Below are 20,480 nucleotides of genomic sequence, written 5' to 3' on the forward strand. Positions count from 1 at the left end.
GGTAGGACAAGATGCCGTGGAATTTCCGGATTCCATACATAATGGCGGCCATCTCTCCCTTCCAGGACGGGTAGCGAGTCTCGGGGTCGGTTGTCTTGCGCCCCACGGCGGCAATCAGCCTCTCCTTGCCGTCCTGGCATTGACTCAGAATGGCAGAGATGGCGCGGCTGCTGAAATCTGTGGTGAGCTGAAATACCGCTGGCAAGTCAAACCTGGGCGGCGCTCGGATGGGGGCTTGACGGAACTTGTCCTTGAGCTGCAGCAGCTGGGCTTCCATCTCAGGTGTCCAGGCTAGGGTCTTGGCCGTCTTCTGCCGATTCATCTCGTAGGTGAGGTCGGCATACTCTGGGATGAACAGGCGGTAGTATCCAAAGAACCCCAGAAGCGCCAGCAAATCTTTGGGGGTGCTGGGGGCCGGCCAGTCCAGGATACGGTCAATATAATCCTCTTGCATGGCTATCCCCTCATGGCTGAGGGTGTGGCCCAGATAATCCACCTTGGCTCGGAACAGCTTGGTCTTGGCTGGCTTGAGGCGGATTCCTCCCCTGCGGTGGGCTTCCAAGACCTCCCGGAGCCTAGCCAGGTGGGCCCAGGTATCCTGGTGGAAGGTCAGGACGTCGTCAAGGTATGACTGGAGGTTGGCTGTGCCTAATGGGTTTAGGACCCCTGCAATAAATCTGGAATAGACAGATGGTGCCGTAGCCAGGCCAAAGGGCATCCTTTTCCATTGATACAAGCCCCTGGGGGTGGTGAAGGCGGTGCAGGGCCGGCTGTCCTCAGACACACGGATGGTGTAGTATGCAGCCACCGCGTCTAGGGCACTGTAGACGCGGTGCCCTCCAGCTCGTTCTACCAACTGCTGGATCCTGGGCAGAGGGTAGCTATCCAGCTCCAGGCACTTGTTGAGGGCTTGTAGTCGACGGCCCAGCGGGTGCTCCCGTCCTTCTTCTTGATGGGCACCAGGGGGCTGCTCCAGGCGGAGTCTGACGGCTCTATGACTCCCTCCTGTAGCCAGGTGTCCAGTTGTTTCTCCAGCTCAGCCTCCTGCCGCGGGTTCAGATCCCTAAATCTCTGGCGGATCGGCTGGGTCCCTGGCTTGAGGCGCAGCTGCAGCTCGACTACATCTGTGCAGCCGGGGGTAGAGTTGGAGAAGACGTCCCTGTATTCTGATAACATGGTCCAAACCTCCTTTTTGAGCAAGGGATCCTTGCGCAGGAACTCGTTGTCTTCCATCTCAAGGGCCTCCCACAACTCCTGCATGTCTGGGGGCTCAACAGGCTCTTGAAACGAGTGGAGACTCGGGGGAGGCTTATCAGAAACCTCTAAAATGTCAGGCTTGACCAGCTCCCCTGCCACTGGGAGGCCAGCGTCCAGCAGGAGGGGCGTCTCCCCTTCATTCACCACCAGCACTCGAAACACAGTGGCGGATCCAGGCCTGTGGGCATACAGGCCTTCTGGGATGACAAGATCCTCCCCAAACCTCTGTTCTGGGATGGCATCCTTGGTGCGGTGGCCTACTAATTCAACAGGGACCGCCATGACACCGCGGCCAGGCAAGACCACCTGCTTGGCCATGCGAAGTTGGGGTGGCTGGCCGTCAGTTGGAGTGACAGCGCTTAGCCTATACGTGGCTGGTGCGGGGTCAGCTTCGGCTCCGGGACCCACCGGCCGCGACTTGACGGGCTCGGCCTCGGGAGGGGCTGACGTGTCGGAGCCAGGTGTGGCTCCGAGGGCGTCCGGCCACGATTTGACGGGCTCGGTGCTGGGAGAGGCCGAGGCGCTGGGTCCAGCCTGGGCTCCGTGGGCGTCCGGCCGCGACTTGACGGGCTCGGCGCTAGGAGAGGCTGAGGCAGCGGAGCCATGCGTGGCTCCGGAGGCGGCCGGCCACGACTTGACGGGCACGGCGCCGGGAGAGGCTGATTCCTGGGAGTTGAGTGTGGCTCCGGGTGCATCAGACCGCGACTTGACGGGTCTGGACTCGGACTTGGCTGGTTGACTGGCTGGGGGTCCCAGGTAGAGGGGGCCAGGTGGACACGGCTGGCCGTTGATAAAGGTGTCGGCGGAGAAGATTGGTTCTGGAGGGCTGGCAATCTCAGGGAACGTTGTTGGCAGGTTCTCCCGCGGCACCTTGGGCACTGGGGGCAACCCCATGGCTAGCAGGTTGGCCCCCCTATGGGCGTTGAGCGCAGTATCCACCCAGTGCGTGCCTTTCTCGACCACACGCGGCTGCTCTGGCAGTGGGCCTGGCAGAGGCCCCTCATAACTCAACTCTCTCTCGGCTGTCTCCCGGTCAATGGGGTCGCCACGGAGTGGGATAAACTCCCCACGCACCCACAAGCAAGGTGGTTGCATGTCGAAACAGAGCCTAGTTCCGAACTCCTTGAGAAAATACCCTCCTAGGTTCAGAGGGTGGGAGAGGTTCCGGACCACAGTCACGTGGTACAGATGGAGTATAAGGGTGTGTGAGACTGCCATATATAATTCTTTCAATTTTCCTATTACCTGGAGGGGCTGGCCTTCCTCGTTAGCAGTCAGGATTTGGGTGTTGTCCGGAATCAACATGCGTTGCACGCCCATTGCGTGCATGAGGTGTTCAGAAATTACAGCAGACCCTGGTACACGGTTGCCAGAATCGATCATGGCATCAACCTGTACATGCTGGGCAGGGTCAGGAGTAGGAAACCTCACCCTGATATGGCAGGGGAAGTGGAGGTCCTGCCCTTGAGACAAGGGGGCCTCCCGTTCGGCTGGGGTTGGCAGAAACTTCGGTGGTGGCCGAACCGCAGCTATGGTGGTATCGCTTACCATGGTGGCTTAGACTGTAGCTTCGAATCACTAGAGCTTATTAATTATCACTGGGTCAACAATTTTATATTTCTTTTTATCACTTGGTTGACATTTATACACACTTATGTGTTGTTATCACTAGGAGCTCTAGGTGTGATTCTGGAAGCACTGGCAGCAGGGAATGTCCGTCCTGCAAGGTTCAGAGGGGTGACGGCGGTAGGGAATGACCCGTCCTACAGCGCCGCTGGTTCGAATCCCGAAAATGGCGGCAGGGAATGGCCCGTCCTACAGTGCCTCGGGTTCGAATCCTGGAAGGCAGCGGCAGGGAATGTCCCGTCCTGCCGTGCCTGTGGCTCAAAATCTGCTATCCGTCGCAGTGGTAGGGCTTACTTGTGTGCTGAAGCTTCGCAGCCACACATTGCCTTCTCAAGGAGACCAGCACCCAGCTGTCTGTCTTGTAGGTTTGGCCTGGGTGTCCTGGGGCTTGTCCCAGCTACACTTGCCAATTTAGACTCAGTTCTGTAGCCGTCTGAGCTAAATTATCCGATTACCGTGGCTGCGCCCCTAGCGCTACTCCTACACGGTACGGAAAAAGCGTCTTAACTGGCGCTTTTAGCAGGCTAAATCTGCTTGCCGTAGGCCAGAGGCCCACATATTGCGTTCAAAATGATGGAAATTCGACCTAAAAAGGCCGTCTCACGGGTCAGTTGGCTTCTCAGTTGGCGGCTGATTGTCCCCTTACTTGCCAAAGGGTCCAATCAGAGGTAGAATAGGCTAATTTCTGTAAGGCTCGATTGAAACACGCTGACACCAAGTTATGGTAAGCCGAGCGTTCTCGGCCCACAGGGTAACGAGTTCGAGTTCAACGAGCCTTAGCCTTGAATTATTCTACCAAAACAAACTAGCAGGATTTAGTCATACAGAAATTATATATTTAACTGAATAATATTTACAATGAATGTTTACTATATATATACAACAGATTATAACAATGGTTAGGTTTGAAGGGGGTGTGGGACGCTAGGGCTTAGCTCCCGGCGGTAGACAGGCTGTGGGGGCAGCGGTGGTAAAAGGGGAGGCAGCGCCTCCCGGTTGTATAATCGCGTGAGGGGCGCGTGATAGCTGCGTGTTTGAGTCCCTCCCCACATTTAGGCAGGACAGTTTGACCGCTGGATAGCGGGGTCAACATCGGTCATGAGATAGATGGTGATATAATAAGATTAGTGCAGAGGGTTTGTTATGATAAGTCACAGCGTAGCAACTCTGTAAACTGCCTGTCCGTCTGGTTGTCGTATTACCACATATACTTTTGTTCTTTTTTAGAAATGAGGTCTCCAGTATCAAAGAATCCAATGCATTTTGATGGAGACTTTTCCTTAAGGTAAAATATATTTGAAATTATTAACTATTTATAATTAACCATTTTTTCAATTCCTACATTTTCATTTATTCCAACCATCTCTGTTATTAGCTTTTTCCCTCCTTTACTGACTAACTGATTCACTCCAACTACTTCCAACAAAATTATTATTTAAAAGTACAATTATTGTTTAACATGTATGCACGTTTCAAAAATTTTGTGTTTTTGTATTTTTTGTGGATTTACAACAACATCTAAAAAAATTATTTTAGTCCACGATTCAAATGTTTATATTATAATAAAATCTACACTAATTTCAAATCTACTTCAGAAGAGACGGGGACCAGTATTCAAGCAAACAAACTTATATTGAAGGTAAAAAAAAACTTTGTTTAAAACCTATAAAATTTCCTAGGCTAGCCAAGGAGTTAGAGTTTCACATAGGTGCATATAAAGGCTAGCCTGAGAATTGTTTTATGGTTTGGACCTATGCTAAGAAAAGATTATCTTTTATTTATAGATTATAAGTTCGCAATCTTTAATACAATGCAACATATTTATATTTTATGGACTATACATCGTATTTTTAAAATTTGTTTATGCTGGATTTACGGATATACATGAGTTTTTTTTAGAAATTAGAAGTATATCTACCATAGAAAATTTGTCCAGATAAATATATGGTATTATTTATTACAAATATATCACAAATATCCTGCTGCAAGTTTCACTTTTTTAGAGAAAATAAATATCTGGTGTAAGATCCAAGTAATAATACATATATCTTTTAATATAACACAAATCTGTCTTAGGTCAAGAGCTTGTCTCGGATATGACAAATATAACACAAATCACAGAAATTTCTGATAAGCGAGATTCAAGGTAATGCCTTTCTAAAAGCATAGCTTTCTATTTTAAGAGCGGTCCACCTGTCCATCCATCATGGACCTTCCAAAAGAGGCTGTATTAAATTTCTTATCCACCTTACCTCTGAAAAAAAAAATAACGGTACTTTTGTACCCCAAAAGTATCGAGGAAACAATATTCCGTTAGACTTTAAATTTTGGAGGCACTTTTCACCTTAACTAGACCATAATTTCTAATAACAACAACTAATTTTCTAGCCGCGCAGGCTCGATGATATCACGCACCAGCAAAACCGCTGGTCCAGGCTGGCGGTCAAATGTGCGAGGGGACTACAGGAGCATGGAGATTAAACCGATCACAACAAAGGATTTGATTTGTTGGGCGTTTCAGGTAGTGATTGAGAAGATTTCATATAACTCAACCTTGGTATGTTGTTCCGTTAATCAATTATCTAATCATATTCATATAGTTTATATGATAACTCCCGTTACATTTAGAAACAATAAAAACGGCATTCAACATAGCTCTAAATCATATTATTAACTAAGATTTTAGAACAATGATTCTTACGATGATTTTGCTCACTAATATAAGCAACGCGTTTTTATAACCGTCTGCCCGTATTTAAGCAAATTTCCTTTATATTTGTAAATGTTAGTTTGTTTTGCCTTTTGAATGTTGTCATTCTTGTTTGTTCTATTTATAGATAGCAAGAGGGATGGAGTATTTGAGTAGCAGAAAAGTTATGCATGGAGATTTGGCTTGTAGAAACATTTTATTGGGTAAGTAATATGAACAATCCCCTCAAATTGCCTTCTTAAGCAATAAACCCCCTAACTTTTTTTAAAATAATTTAAAAATTAGGGGAAGTTAGTTTTTCTTTTGTCTATTTATGACTTTTATTCTTTTTTTCTATCTGTAAAAAAAATTCTAAATTTTTTTGACTGAAAGGTTTCGTGATTTTTTCCCTGAAAATAATGTTTGTGTTTTCAGCTGCGGACAATGTGGTAAAAATCTGTGACTTTGGTCTGGCCAAAGATATTTACAAGACCAACAATTATCACAAGAAAACAGACGGACCACTACCTGTCAAATGGTTAGGTAAGAACTATACAAATTTAACTATATGGATCCCCCTGTTGGGGACCTTTTTCGTCATCTTGTTGCTACTTGGCTTTGGTAATATTCCCGACGCTATTGGTTGCTTTTCAAAGACCCAATTGAAAGTCGACACAGGGTCCTCAGGATGGGGACATTTAGTTATTTAACACCTTCCCCCTCTAATGTAAGATATTTATAATTTACAGGGATTAGTCAATGGTTTATAAATTGATGTACACACTCAATTATAATTATAATTTTCGATCTAATTTCTCCCCCTTCCCTTTAAATCTAGATTTATTTTTCTTACTAAGACTTAAAGTTAACTTTAAACAAGATAATTCGTTTTTTATTGCTGTTTGCGAAGTGTTGGTTTAAATTCCCGTATAAATGACGCTATTTGTGAGACGTTAAAAACCAAGCACAGTTCCAGAAAAATATCGTGCAATATCTGTACCTGTGTACAAAATTTATTCTTATGGCGTTGAACTTTTTTATATAAGACCAAAATTGATAAATTCAATTTATGTTGGTAAAGTAAAATAAATACAGGGAGTCAGGGAGAGGACAGTGGCTAATCAATCAGTTTAAATCCATTTCTTTTCCTAATTGTAAAATGTACTTATAGGAATTTATGTCAAGATCTTATAAATTATAACTTATCTTCATTGACAACTTCCTGTCACCCTGGGAAAAGTATCAATATCAATAATGTATCATTTCTTGGATCAAAGGTTTCTTTTTATAGGTTTTTATGTAGGATCTATCCAGTAAAAATTTTTTTAAATATTCCTTTTGGTATAGAAATGATTTAAATAATATGATTGAAGTTATTTTTTATTAAATTGAATATAAACCGCGAGTGTGGCGTCGTTGTCGGGAAGGTAAAAGGTTCGTATCTCGGCCAAACACCGCGCCACCATAACCAAAGACGTTGAAACTGGAAATGTATTTGCCCAAAACATGAGTAACTTATTGCCGTGCACCACAGTCGAGACTTTCAGACAAGGGTCGTGCAATCAAAAGGTTGTTCGTCTGGAGGGCGTGTAATCAAATAATCATGCACAGCAATTAAGCAAGATTTGGTTCAGAGATGCACCAAAAAATATCTCGCGGTATATTCCGTCCTCATAGGTTATCATCATAATAAACAAATGATGGATCGACCAGTTACCGTTAACCTAGTTGCTAGATTTATTTTTGATTGTTTTTTTTTAAAGAGTTTTAAACTAAATGAAGTAGTAAACATTCATGAATTTTAATATTTTAACAAAAGTAAGTCATTAATTTACCAACCTGAAAGTATATTTTTGAACCATTTATTAAACTAAGTTTTATAAGAGCAAAAATAACATAAAACAAAACGAAAGCTTAGTTTTAAGCTAAAACTTTTACTGGATTTAAAAGTTTTACAAAATGTTACATTAATGAAACCATGCATGGTTTTCACTAAACAAGGATGAATACGTCAATATAAGGGAAGGGAATAAATTTTTATTATTAAATATGTAGCAAAATTGCTTAAGAACAGGATGATTTATAAAGATATGATTCGTTTGTAAAGTTTGAAATTGTTAAGATAGTTTTAACATCACTTAATCAAACTACGGATGGACCTACTCTAAATATGAAACGGTAATGTAAATAATACATCTGCAAATAACATTTTTAGCGAAGCTTCTCTCAATTGAAAATGTCCTTCTGTATATGTCTTAAAATGTCTGTGGAAACGTTTTTTCTTTTTTCCTAGATGGCTATTTTTAGAAGGCTAAATTTTTTGTGACGATTCCTTACACTATAAGCATACTGTATATGATAGTTTTATCTGTTGGTCATTCTACAAAATTTAAATATATAGGTATATTTTAATACATAGTGGTTTCGTGATTTTCTTTTTGTTTTACATCTCTTTTTTCTGTTTCTTTGTGTGATTTGCTTCTTAATAAATTTTCATTCTTGTTTAATGACATGTAATTAAATCCAGAATTGCAAGTCGACAACGTTTTGCAAGTTTTTTATAGGGTTGCGAATTCTACTAAGTTTCCGCGGACATGATTAAACACCACCATTATAGTTGTATAATGTGACGTCATATTATACAACTATAATGGTGGTTTGTACCAAGCCTTTGACGTCATACAATATTTCAACCTCAATACTTCTTACGCTCACAAACCATGGGGTTTCTATTCTCTAATTCTCACACATTCTTTCTCTCTCTCCCTCTCTCTCACTCTCTCTCTCTCTCTCTCTCTCCTCTCTCTCTCTCTCTCTCTCTCTCTCTCACTCTCTCTCTCTCTCTCAACTATTCATGAATTTAATATTGTATCCAAGGAAAGTTAAACTTGGTCATGGGACCGTCACCTTAACATCGATTTGCCTAGAAAAACAAGGACAGTTAATGTTATACTCAAGAACTATGACAATAGTATAACAATAAAAAGCTGACAACATTTTAGTCAAAAATAAATGTTGAAGTTTACACTGTCAAAAATAAATTAAAGTAGAAAAGGATATGATGAAAATAATCCATGTTTTGTTGGCCCATGGTCCAGGTCTTTGTTTCCTCCGGGACAACAAAACGGGACTTAATCCTATAACAACAAAACAAAGTACAATAGAAAATGCAATAGACATGCACTAACTTTTTATATAATTATCCTTTCAAATTCATTTTTAAACGATGATTCCGGATATACGAGAAGCATCTCTTTAATCAACAGTTAAAATGTATTTGTTTAATTCAGAAATTATATGAAAGGAGGCTTTTTATAGTGCCTATAATAAAGGACGTCATACTGGCCTACCAGTGGTCAATTAAATCGTATACTGGTATTTTGTCTGTGTATTGGCCTATCATTGGTCAAATGTATCGTATGACGTCATTTTTTTGGCACTTTAAAGAGCTTTATATTGAAATTTTGTTATTAATGAGATTATGTTTCTACAAGATCTGACACTCTACAAAAGTTAATATTAATTTGTCTGTCTGATTTTCGTGCTTCACTTTAATGGATGTTGTTATCCTTTTTTCTTAGATTTAAGTTCCTTCAACAAGTACATATATAAACATTTAAAACAAGGATGACAACATCCATAGAGCAAATGTTAGGACAAACGAATATTAAATGTATAAGTCTAAACAAAATTGTTAGTAAATTTGTTGCAAAATCTACAGGATACTGTTTAAGGACATTTTTTGGACTTGATTATAGAAATAATGTACCTTATGATAATAGGATGAATAGGATAATTATAACATACAAAATTTGTTGTCAAAAAGTAAAAAAAAACAGTTTTGAAAGGACTTGTCATAGGAATTATCATGCATAGATTGAAATCGATAGAAAAATTCTAACTTGTCACAATTAACAAAAAAAGAGCAACGGACAGACGGACCTACCTTAAATCAAGAAACGTTTTCCTTTTTAAAATGTGACAACAGCAAAGTTCAAATAAAAATAGATCCCTCGACACAAATAAATTATATGAATCAGAATAAAGAGGAAAACTTTAAATTATTTTTTTTAGTACAGCGAAGATACTCTACTTATATAACCATGATATATAAGTTAGTCCTTGTTAGGAATACCGTCTATATGCAGTTTTTCCAGTGATCTCTAGAGATAAGATAATGTACATCTCCAATGATGAAACACAAAATTATCTCTTTTATAGATTAAAACTATTGGTTTAAAGTTTAAAGACATTACTATAATGTTTTCTTGGGGAGTTTTTTTTCAAGGGGGGATTTCTCTTGAGGGTTTAAAATAGTTATAAACCTTACCTGGGCCTTTGAAAAGCTACATTGTAATAGAGAACCATATCGGTTCAGCGGTTAGCGAGTTTCTTTGTTACAGACACACACACAATTACAGAATTATGTTATTTTTTAATAAGAATGATATGTCATTTTAATTAGATTTGTTTGTAATTGCTACACTATTTATTGACATATTTTCTTGTTTTCTTTCTGTAAGTGTCAGGTGACAGGTCCAATTGTCAGATGCACTTTTACATTTAATCCGTTTTTTCTAGCAAATCTATTCTATATACACTGTAATATATGCAATTATTTGATTGGTAGTTGAGATGAAGGGGAAGGGGGGGGGGTGGACATACAATTACATACATAATGTAACGACAAGACGTTGTATGACTCGAACTATATAATATCAAAGTTAAAAAAGTCTTGACTGCTACTTAACGTTATTCTGTTTGAAAATAAAATTAAATGGCTTTATCTTAATTTAAAAAAAAAATAAACTGTAAATTTTAGTCTTTTTAAGCTTGGCTTGGCTCATTATAAATTTAATCATCCTTTTTCCAATTTATCTTCCTATGTCAAATAAATATTCTATTACTAACGTCATTCAGAATATCCTTGCATGTAAGTAACAGAATGTCTTTCTGTGTGTAGTATAGGATCTTGGCAACCGCTGGACAGAAATGGAAAGACTTCACAGTAAAACTTCATTTGGGTCCAGGAATAGTTTATAATTATTATTGGGGGAAAAAACTTCCACTCTTTCAAGATAAAGACTACTAGAAAACACCTCAAGGTGCGTAGTAACTAGTTATAAATAAAAACAAATTGAAAATTTTATTCTATTATCGTTTATTAGAAATACAAATTAATAATACTTTGCTGAGAAACAAATTTTGTGATCATAGATCAACATGGGGTAAGGGGGGGGGGGTGTTGGCAGTAAAATTAATTTATTTGCCAGCAGCAGGAACAGTAGTACCAGTAGCTCCTGTGAGGGAGGCAACAAGGGGCTCAACATACTCAGACTTGATAAAGTTACCGCAGGATTCCTTGAACATTCCCATGAAGCACTTGAAGCTGGCAATCTTGACTCCAACCTCCTCCAGAGTCGCTTTTTCTTCTTCGGTGTACTTATCAGCACACTTGGCGTACTTACCATCCATTTCCTCCATAATCTCAGCAACACATTCCTCAACTCCCTCCTCACTGATGCCAGCCTGGACACCTTCGTTCAGGGTAGCAATGTCAGCCTCGATGGCATCCTGTAGCTCATTACCCTCCTCATCAATCCAGCCAAGTTGCTTAAGAACACAAGCCTCATCAGCAAACTTTTCCTGAACCTTGCTCATGATTTTGTCGAAGCTGGGGCATCTTGGTCCTCTTTTACCACCCTTGCCTCTGCCGCCGCCATTACCACGTCTTCTACCTGCAGCAGCTACCTCGCCACCAAAGCAGGCCTCGAAAGCAGCAGGCATTTTCTCTGCAAGGCTTGATCCAGCAAGGCAAATGGCTCCAGCGGTTTTATGATCCAGGCAGAAACCAGCATCCATTTCCTTGTCATCCTTGTCAAAGGAAGCAGAAGCTGAAGCAGCCAGAAGAATAGCAATAAAGACCTTCATGTTGTTGTTGTTGTTTGTTGGAAATCCAAAGGATATCTGCCTTCTATCAACAAAATATCATCTTTTATAGGAAATTAATTTATAACAAGTGTTTTAAAGCCTTCATTTTGATATTGTTGTTTATATAAGATTTTATTTAGACAAACATAAAATGTTTGTATTACAAATATGTCGCATTGCATAAAAATTTTTAACATATGTGTATGTTAAAAAAGTAAACACTTATTTACGTCATGCTGTTTATTTTAGTAGGATAGCCACTCTTTTATTTATCTGTGTTTTCTGCATTTTTTCGCACTTGTCTTGTAATTATGATTCATTTTTTACATACATAAAATTATTGCTCCTGTGGTATCCGCCGAGGATCAATGGCAGACACCGGAGTTCAATTAGATTACGGCAGTGTAACAGACGTGGACACCTTACTATAGAGAAGCTACGCTTCTCTAGCTTTCACTAGATAATGATCAACATCTACTTTCAGTTGTCACTTTATTGAAGGGTTAAGAGATACTGCAGTTATATACAACAAACAATAATTACATGGATAGGAATAAATAATCATAACATAAAAGCATAAATAATACATATACAATGGTCAGTTTGGGCAATAATGATTCCCCCATCCCTGGAAAGGGTGGGGGAGAATTAAGAATACAGTTAACCATAATAAACATGACAGATTCAAATCATTAATTCTAAGCGTAGGGAGGGGGTCACTAGACCCCTTCCCCAGGACTCGGGGGAGGGCCATTGACCCTCCACCGAACCCCAGATCAGGGGTGCCATAGACATGGCTCACGGTTGCCGAATACCACAACTCTCCCCTCGGAAGGCTGGGAGATGGTTTCCCTACCAGACTTCCGACAGTGGTTGAGGCCTTCGGCCCGCTCCTTAGGGCTAAAAATATATACAAACGATAATGATTCAATGGAATCCTAGTGGTGAGTATCTTCTTAGGGTTGATGGGCTCCCAATGTGGGATAGAAGGCAGAGGCTGCCTTGGGTTGGATACGTTGGTCAGCGCCGGCAGGTATCAGGTTTGGTGGTGGCACATTTGTTGCTGGGACGGTCAGCAGTGGGACCTGCGGGTTGTTGTTGGCAGCGGCTGGGGCACTGGCTGCCAGGTTGAGTGTCTGAGCAGCGGCCTGTCCTCCTGAGGGGCCGCGGGGCCTGCCAGAAGGCGGTCCTGGTCTACCTGGGCGGTCCTGCCCGCTGTCCGTTGATTTCATAGACACCATTTCCTCGGCTGCTTCCCTGCCGATGGGAATGGCATCCCAGTCCACTGAAAAGTCCCGGGACTTGGCATGGTTGAGCCTGGCTCTAGCCATCGCCTTCTTATACAAGGCTGGGTGGTACAGGAACACTTGTGATATCGCATTCAGGGCTGCCCGGACTCCTCCTTGTGCTGCTGCCAGAGAAATGATGGTGAGGTCCCCCAGCAGTTTGAGGATCAGCAGCAGCAAGCACAAGATAGCGGCGCCATCTCCCCACTCGTGGATGGCTTGTCTAAATCCTGCCCAGACATCCAGGGCTGCCTCTCCTTCCTCCGCCAGTCGGTCAATGTTGTAGGACACTATCCCATGGTCTCCTGTGGCCGAACAGCTGCCTTGCTGAACGCAGGAGCCATAGGATAGGCCGGTCAGCATGGCACTCTTGTATGCTGGGAACGCCAGCAGTTGTTGCCAGTCGTTCAACTCAGCCTTTGAATACAAACCACCTGAACTGAAGTCATCTAAGGGGTCTGTCAACAACTGCTTAGGCGTATCCAGCGGGGGTGGCCTTTTCTTGGGAGCAGGGGTTAACTCTATCCAGCCTTCCTCTGCGTGCACAGTCAGGGGGTAGGTGGAGGAACAGGGAATCTTGGTGGCGTGCTCACTGTATACCCGCGTCACGGCGTCTACAAAACCTGTGGGCTCCACTGGCACTTTGTCCCAACACTCCTTGTGTTCGCGGACAACATACTTGTGCCTTTGGCAGGTCAGCTGCAGCAGGATGTCTCCCCTCAGTACCGAGAACGTGCTCCCCTGGACACGCACCGGGTGGGCCGGATCTAGTTGCTGGAGCTTCCAGCAGTTGGCCGCTACTTCTTCTGCTGCAGTGCTCCTCATGCGGGTTTCCAGGGTGAATCCAATATAACCTGCATGGATCTGTGCTTGGAGGGGAACGTCAACATCCCTGGCCGACACTCGGGGCAGCGCAGCCGCGGCTGGGTCAGCTGCCACAAACAGCGCTGGATGGTTGGTGGCATGGGCCTCGAAGTCGCAGTTCACAATTGAGGTGGGGCTGGTCATGTTGATGAAAAACTGGGCCTGATGGTCAACCAGATATGCATCCCTCACCAGGCTGGGCTGGAGGCTGCGGATCAGCCTCAAGGGGCAATCTCTTCCCAGGTGGTCCCACACGTAGGTTGCTTCCCCAGTGATACAGGACAGCTCTGAATGGGGACAATCGAGGGTCAGGTGGTCAGACTGGGACTCCACCCGTCCATCCTCCACCACATAGGTCTCCTCCTTGACCAGCAGCCGCCGCTCCTGGAGCACTAATTCATTGCGGTAGAGCTGGCCCTCAAAGTGGACGTCCTCCCCCTCGCAGCCCACCCCCTCGGGGCTGTTGACGAGGGCGCCCACTACATCAACGGTGAAGAACAGGGGGTGGTTCAGCTGGAACGTCAGTGGCTGGGTCTTGCCTGGCAACGTGTATACTCGGTTCCTGGCCAGGTCTCGGCACGCTTCTGGGTCTATCTTGGTTGGCCTCATGAGGGTGGGGACCGAGGTCACCTTGAGGTGACCCCATACCCCACACCTGAATGTCCACTGGGACACGGTGAGCTGACAGCTGAACCCAGTGGTTTCCCTCACCTTGACTTGCTGCAGGACGTGGATGTCGTGGCCCAGGGGCACCTCCTGGTGTAGGGGCTCCGTGTCACACATCTTTTCTTTGTTGTAAGACGTGACATGGGTGGGGTTGGCACAGTCCCACCCCACCAGGACGTAGCTGGTTGTAGGCCACACGGCTGCCAGCAGGAGGCCCCACAGGACCATCCACCAATGGGAGAGGCTTCCAGGTAACCATCTTCCTCGTGCACGCGGCTGGGGATCTCCGGCTCTGGTCACGGCTGCTTCTTGGGGCTGGACACGGCTGGGCTGCTCCTGGCTAGACACAAATTTCCATTGAGCGTTATCTGTATGCGGCCGAGGCACCCCGATACCCTCCCCAATGACAGACTGGCAAGCGACTGGCACTTGCCTGGGTGTCGGCTCCCCTAGCCCTAAATGCTCCCTTCCCTGGTCCAAGGCATGCCCAGTGGCATGGGGCTGAAGTGCATGTGGCACAGGCTCGCCCTTACTCAATGCCCTCCCCTGCCCTAGGAACTCAGGTGCATGTGGCACAGGCAAGCCCTTATTTTCCCAATTTTCAATCTCCCCAGCCTCAAGTGCAGGGGGCACAGGCAAGGCTGGGTGTTTACAAGGTTTTGGATTCAATACATTTAACAAATTCAACTTATCCTGATGGTGAGCCGCTGGGTTCCCTTGGCTGGTAGAGAGCTCTGGATGGCATGTAGCTGGACTCTCCCTGCAGGCTGGTGGCGCTGGCTGGCTTGTAGCTGGGCTCTCCCTGCAGGCTGGTGGCGCTGGCTGGCTGGGGGTGACGGGTGTCACCCCTTCCTCTGGGACCGCCGGCTCGTTCCAGGACTCAGGTCTCTCGGTGGCGGCGACGGTTGTCGCCCCAGACATCAGGTTGGAGGCTGGCTCGTTCCAGGATCCAGGTATCTCGGTGGCGGCGACGGTTGTCGCCCCAGGCACACGGTGGGAGGCGCTGGATAGCACCCCCCCATCATCCCAGGTGGCGACGCCGGGTGGCGTCCCATACATCGATGCAGAGGTGCTGGCTAGCACCTCCTGCCTCTCTCGTTCAGCGGCTGCCAGGGCCTCCCCGTACACCGTCTCAGGGACGCTGGGCAGCGCCCCTCCACTCTTGCTGGGTAGGCTCAGTCGGGCAGGTTCCATCATGTTGAGGCTGAAAGGCTGGGGCCTCAGCACCTCTGGCTCGGCTATGTTGTTGGGCTGTATCAGCTCTGGCCCCAGATGGTTAAGACTGAAGCCTAGGCCAACCCGGTTGGGTTCAGCCGCGCCGCCCAGTACGTTGATCCTAGCTGGGACAGTCCCGAACTGCGGCATCCCATCGGCTCGGTCCGCAGCTCTGGAGGCGGCTGCTTGCGGTGGTGGTGCTGGGGGCGCGCTCCCTTCCATATGGGCCACTCTGCTGGGCTTCCCTGGAGGGGCACCTTTGTCGGCGGTGCGCCTGCGGCTGGCTACCTGGGCCCAGTCAGCTCTACACTCGGCCGCCGTGTGGCCGTCATAGTGGCAACGCTCACACTTGGCAGAACGGTCACGGCGTGGCTGGGTGCGCCTCTCCTCTAGGCTAACTTCCACAGGCGTTGGACAGTCTCGAGCTCGGTGGCCTCTCCCCTGGCAGCGGTAGCAGCGGCCTGGAACCTTGTCATCTGGAGCGACCTTCCCCATCTGGTGGAGACCCGGAGCCAAGGAGCCAATCTCCATTGGCTCCGACTCGTCATATTGGGGCAACTGGATGCAGGCAGATCCAGTCAGCCCGTCGGTCGAGTCCACTAAGCACACACCTTCCTTCAGCTGCTTAGTAACCATGGTCACGGTGAACATGGCCTTGCGAGTGTACTCAGGTACACTCGCAATTTCATGGTTCATCATGAGGCGTTTTACATTGGCGTTACGAATTCCACGGTTTAATTCGTCCACCAACAATTCAAGATCCTCATGATTGTAGGCGTCCCTATACAAGGCGCACTTTGTTGATATGTACGCCTGTATAGGTTCTGTCGAGTGTTGCTTGTAGTCCCTAAACGCTTGTTTAAGCGTTTGGGACTCAAAAGCAGGGCGAAATAACAATTCACACTCGGTCTTGACCTGCTCGTAGGTCAAGGCTTGGCCTGCCTCGCCAAACAGATGGGACGCCATTTCCGCCGCTTGCCCTACCAATGACAGTAGTAGGGCGTTGCGGCGGTTGAGGGAATCATGAGGTGGCACGCGGTAAGCCGCCCATGACATCTCCAGTCGGCGGATATGTGCCGACCAGGACTGCTTGGGCGGCCCTCTATACTCCGGCAGATTGCTCAGCATCAGCTTGCGGTACTCGGCTGGGGCCGGCAGAGGGTCATCCTGGAGCCATCCTGGGGCTTGGTCACCTCCTGGGACTTGATGCTGGTCCATTAGGTCAACGGTGAAACGGCGGGCACAAAGTTATACAGGACTACAATGGATGGGTTGTCACTTGAGGCTTCCTAGCCTAACAGCCAACACTGTTTGTATCACTAGGTTGGGAGTTTTAGTTGCAAAGATATAACTTAGCTGTACTTATCAATAGTTAGGTGTTGAGGTAGATAGATGTTGAGGGTCTGAACTGCTGTCAGGAACTGATTGGGTTTTCCCTTATCACACTAGAGCTAGGAGGAAAGAAACTTGCAATTCTTTATTTGCTAAAAATACCCCTGTTAGATGCTATGGAGTAGCTCTGCTCTGGTGTGAAAGTGTGTGTGTGTGTGTGTGTGTGTGTGTGTGTGCGTGGAATCTTCTGTCCTTGTAACGCGCGTTCGCGCCGTCAAATCCGCGCACACGGGGAAAACGCGCTCTCACCCCTCAGCTCGCTCCCTCATTGGTCCGCTTCGTCCGTTGGATTTATGATGTTTTCCGCACTTTGTTGCGCTACCCGTGAATGGCGCTCTGTATATCCGATCGCTAGCTCCACACTACAGACGGACTTAGCCTAGTGTGGGTAGGAAGGGGGGAAGCGCGTGAGGGGACGGGGGTAACTCCGTCCGTTCCCACTGTGAGGGAGGGGGTAACTGTGTGCTGGTGTAATGGGGCCTCTGCTTCTTAATCTCAGGCTTATCTGTTATATAACCCTGATTGTATTTGTCTTCAAATGGAGAGGGGCCCCCTCCCCTTCCCTTGGAATAAGGGGTGTATTTGTTATTGTGCTGTGGGCTTGAGATTGTTTTGATTATATTACATCTAACTTTTATTGCTGTCCTTATCACAATTTGCATAACAGATTTGTTGACCAACTCTGTTCTATTTTTAGCTGTTATCACAATAAACAGTAATCCAAGCCTGTTCTATTCTTAGATTTATCACAACACAACAATTTGTTTGCCAAGCTTTGCTCATAAATCTATTGTTTGGTCATCACATTAGGGTGGTAATCCCTGCAAATGTGATATAATATCTGTCTTCTAGATGGGTGGCTGCGTTGTAGCTTCTCAGGATACTCGGGGTTGACGTAGTTTTTCTCTGTTCTGGTGCACTACACCCGTATGTTAGCTCGCAGCTTGCAGCTATGTGGCATGTTTCAGCCTATCGGCGGCAGGGAATGTCCCGTCCTGCTAGCGCCACTGGTTCGGATCCTGCTATTTCTTGCAGTAAAGTTGGCCTATTTTCAGCCGTCTACACGTATTTGGCTTGTTTCAGCCGGTCCGCAGGCCTGTTTCAGCCCTTTTGGCGCTCAATTCTCCGTTAGATATCAGCGCTGCTCGCGGTTATTCGTCAGATTTCGCTGTTTTGCTTCCACAACTGCCGGATGCAGAGTTAAACTTTGCTGTCCAGGGTGGGTAATTCAGGTTGCTTGCGTCAGTTTTGCCAGATTCACTGCTGGGAGTACCTTAGCCTCAGATGCGCGTCTGCTCTACACTTGTGGTTCGCCGTAATCTCACACAGCTGTCACCAAAGTTGTGGTATCCGCCGAGGATCAATGGCAGACACCGGAGTTCAATTAGATTACGGCAGTGTAACAGACGTGGACACCTTACTATAGAGAAGCTACGCTTCTCTAGCTTTCACTAGATAATGATCAACATCTACTTTCAGTTGTCACTTTATTGAAGGGTTAAGAGATACTGCAGTTATATACAACAAACAATAATTACATGGATAGGAATAAATAATCATAACATAAAAGCATAAATAATACATATACAATGGTCAGTTTGGGCAATAATGATTCCCCCATCCCTGGAAAGGGTGGGGGAGAATTAAGAATACAGTTAACCATAATAAACATGACAGATTCAAATCATTAATTCTAAGCGTAGGGAGGGGGTCACTAGACCCCTTCCCCAGGACTCGGGGGAGGGCCATTGACCCTCCACCGAACCCCAGATCAGGGGTGCCATAGACATGGCTCACGGTTGCCGAATACCACACTCCCTTGAAATATATTATAGCGATATAAGTTAGTAATATGAAAAGGTTACATTTTAAGTAAATATATAAATAACAACTGTGGTTCAAAGAGATGTGTTTGTCCTTGTTTTAATATTAAATTCTATTTGATGAATCATTTTCATGGAATTATATTACTTACATTTTATTTATTAAAACGTTTTATATATTTAATGTTAAATTGAGTTTTAATCTTGCCGTTTACTAGATCTTAACGGATACGCATACATTTATCCACTTTAGTATGGTATAGGGTTGTTGTACCCTCCCCCAAAATAGTTATAAACCTTCCCAGGACCTATGAGAAGCTTTCCTAGAAATGAGAACTATTTCGGTTCAGTGGTTAGAAAGATCAATCGGTACACACACACGGAGAAAGACAGAGAGGAATTGGTTTACTTTACTATAAGGATTAGTAAAACTACTTAGATTTATTCCATTCATTAGCTTAAGGTGTGTGTAGTGTATCTTTACTAAATCTTGATTGGTTGAAACAATCTACTAGTCTGCAAAAGGGTAAATTTTGTTTGTCATAATTGTTAATGTATATCAATATGTATTGTAAAAGGTTAATTTTTATGGCTTATCCTGAGACAGTTTGACAGCACATATCACTTGAATGTGTCTGAAAACAAATTAAGTGCCTTACCGACCAATAAACCGACCAAGTTCGCACGTATGATGTCATCTAAGAATAAAATTGCTAAAATGAAATAGAATATCTTAGGAAATAACTAGGATAATAAGATTAATAGGTAAGAAAGCACAGAAAAACTTTAAAATTCTGAAATAATAAATACATTCAAATAGTAAGACGGACAAAATCAGTCAAAGAGTAAATGCTTATTGTAAATCAATGGTCAACGAACAAATTTTAAAGGCCTATCTTTTGTAGCAGCCGAATAATAATAGTTATTTCTCGCATCGTATTATAAACGGCTTTCCGCGGATATGAAATGTACAATTATAAGATTAAAACAAGTTTTTTTAACCCCGAGGTGCCGAAGACTACGGCTAAAAAAATGGTTTTAATCTTATGATCGTACATTCTTATATTCGTAGAAAACTGGATATAATACGATGTTAGACATAGTTTTTTCGTATGGATGAGAACCGGTTCCTATCCACCGGATTCGAATGAATACGAGAAAAACAATTATCAAAAGTAGATGATTAACGGTAAGAGGAATCATCACAAAAAAGCTGCCTTTAATCAATAGCATCTATTAATCCTAATGTCCCGGGCAGAATGATGGGTAAAACAGAGACTGGATATTCACTGGGGATTGTACACATGACAATCTTTAAAAGTTGCCGAAGAATTCACGCAAAGCAATCCTTATCTATAATACAAAGTAGAACAATGTCTGTCTGTCTGTTTGTCTGTCTGTCTGTCTGTCTGTCTGTCTGTCTGTCTGTTTGTTTGTAGCGAAGGATCTCGCTAACCGCTGAACCGATCAAGTTCTCCTGTACAGGGTAGCTTCTCATTGGCCAGGGGAAGGTTTATAACTATTTTTTTGGGGGTGGGACACCCCTAACCCCCCCCCCCCCCAAAAAAAAAAAAAATGAAAAAAAAAATTTCTTTAAAATCTAAAACACGAAAAATGAGTTTAGGCTAGGGGCGAAGCCGCTAGTAGGTATAAAAGAAACAGGATCTTTGTCTGTCCTTCTGTATCAAAGGATCTTGGTAATTGCTGAACCGATATGGTTCCTTTTTTTAT

At 44.7% G+C, this 20,480-nt stretch overlaps 1 protein-coding gene across 1 annotated transcript in view; it reads left to right on the plus strand.

Annotated features, from left to right (window-relative positions):
• LOC145329700 (vascular endothelial growth factor receptor 1-like) overlaps positions 1–20,480 on the plus strand; it is a 76,946-nt gene that overhangs the window by 45,913 nt on the left and 10,553 nt on the right. The window contains exons 38-43 of the mRNA XM_080174062.1: positions 4,111–4,168; positions 4,479–4,522; positions 4,960–5,029; positions 5,272–5,404; positions 5,721–5,796; positions 6,008–6,115. Of these exons, the coding sequence (XP_080030188.1) occupies positions 4,111–4,168; positions 4,479–4,522; positions 4,960–5,029; positions 5,272–5,404; positions 5,721–5,796; positions 6,008–6,115 (489 nt within the window). The remainder of the gene's footprint in view (positions 1–4,110; positions 4,169–4,478; positions 4,523–4,959; positions 5,030–5,271; positions 5,405–5,720; positions 5,797–6,007; positions 6,116–20,480) is intronic.

Source organism: Acartia tonsa, chromosome 10, assembly GCF_053477335.1.
Source record: "Acartia tonsa isolate MP-2025a chromosome 10, ASM5347733v1, whole genome shotgun sequence".
Classification (NCBI taxonomy): domain Eukaryota; kingdom Metazoa; phylum Arthropoda; class Copepoda; order Calanoida; family Acartiidae; genus Acartia; species Acartia tonsa.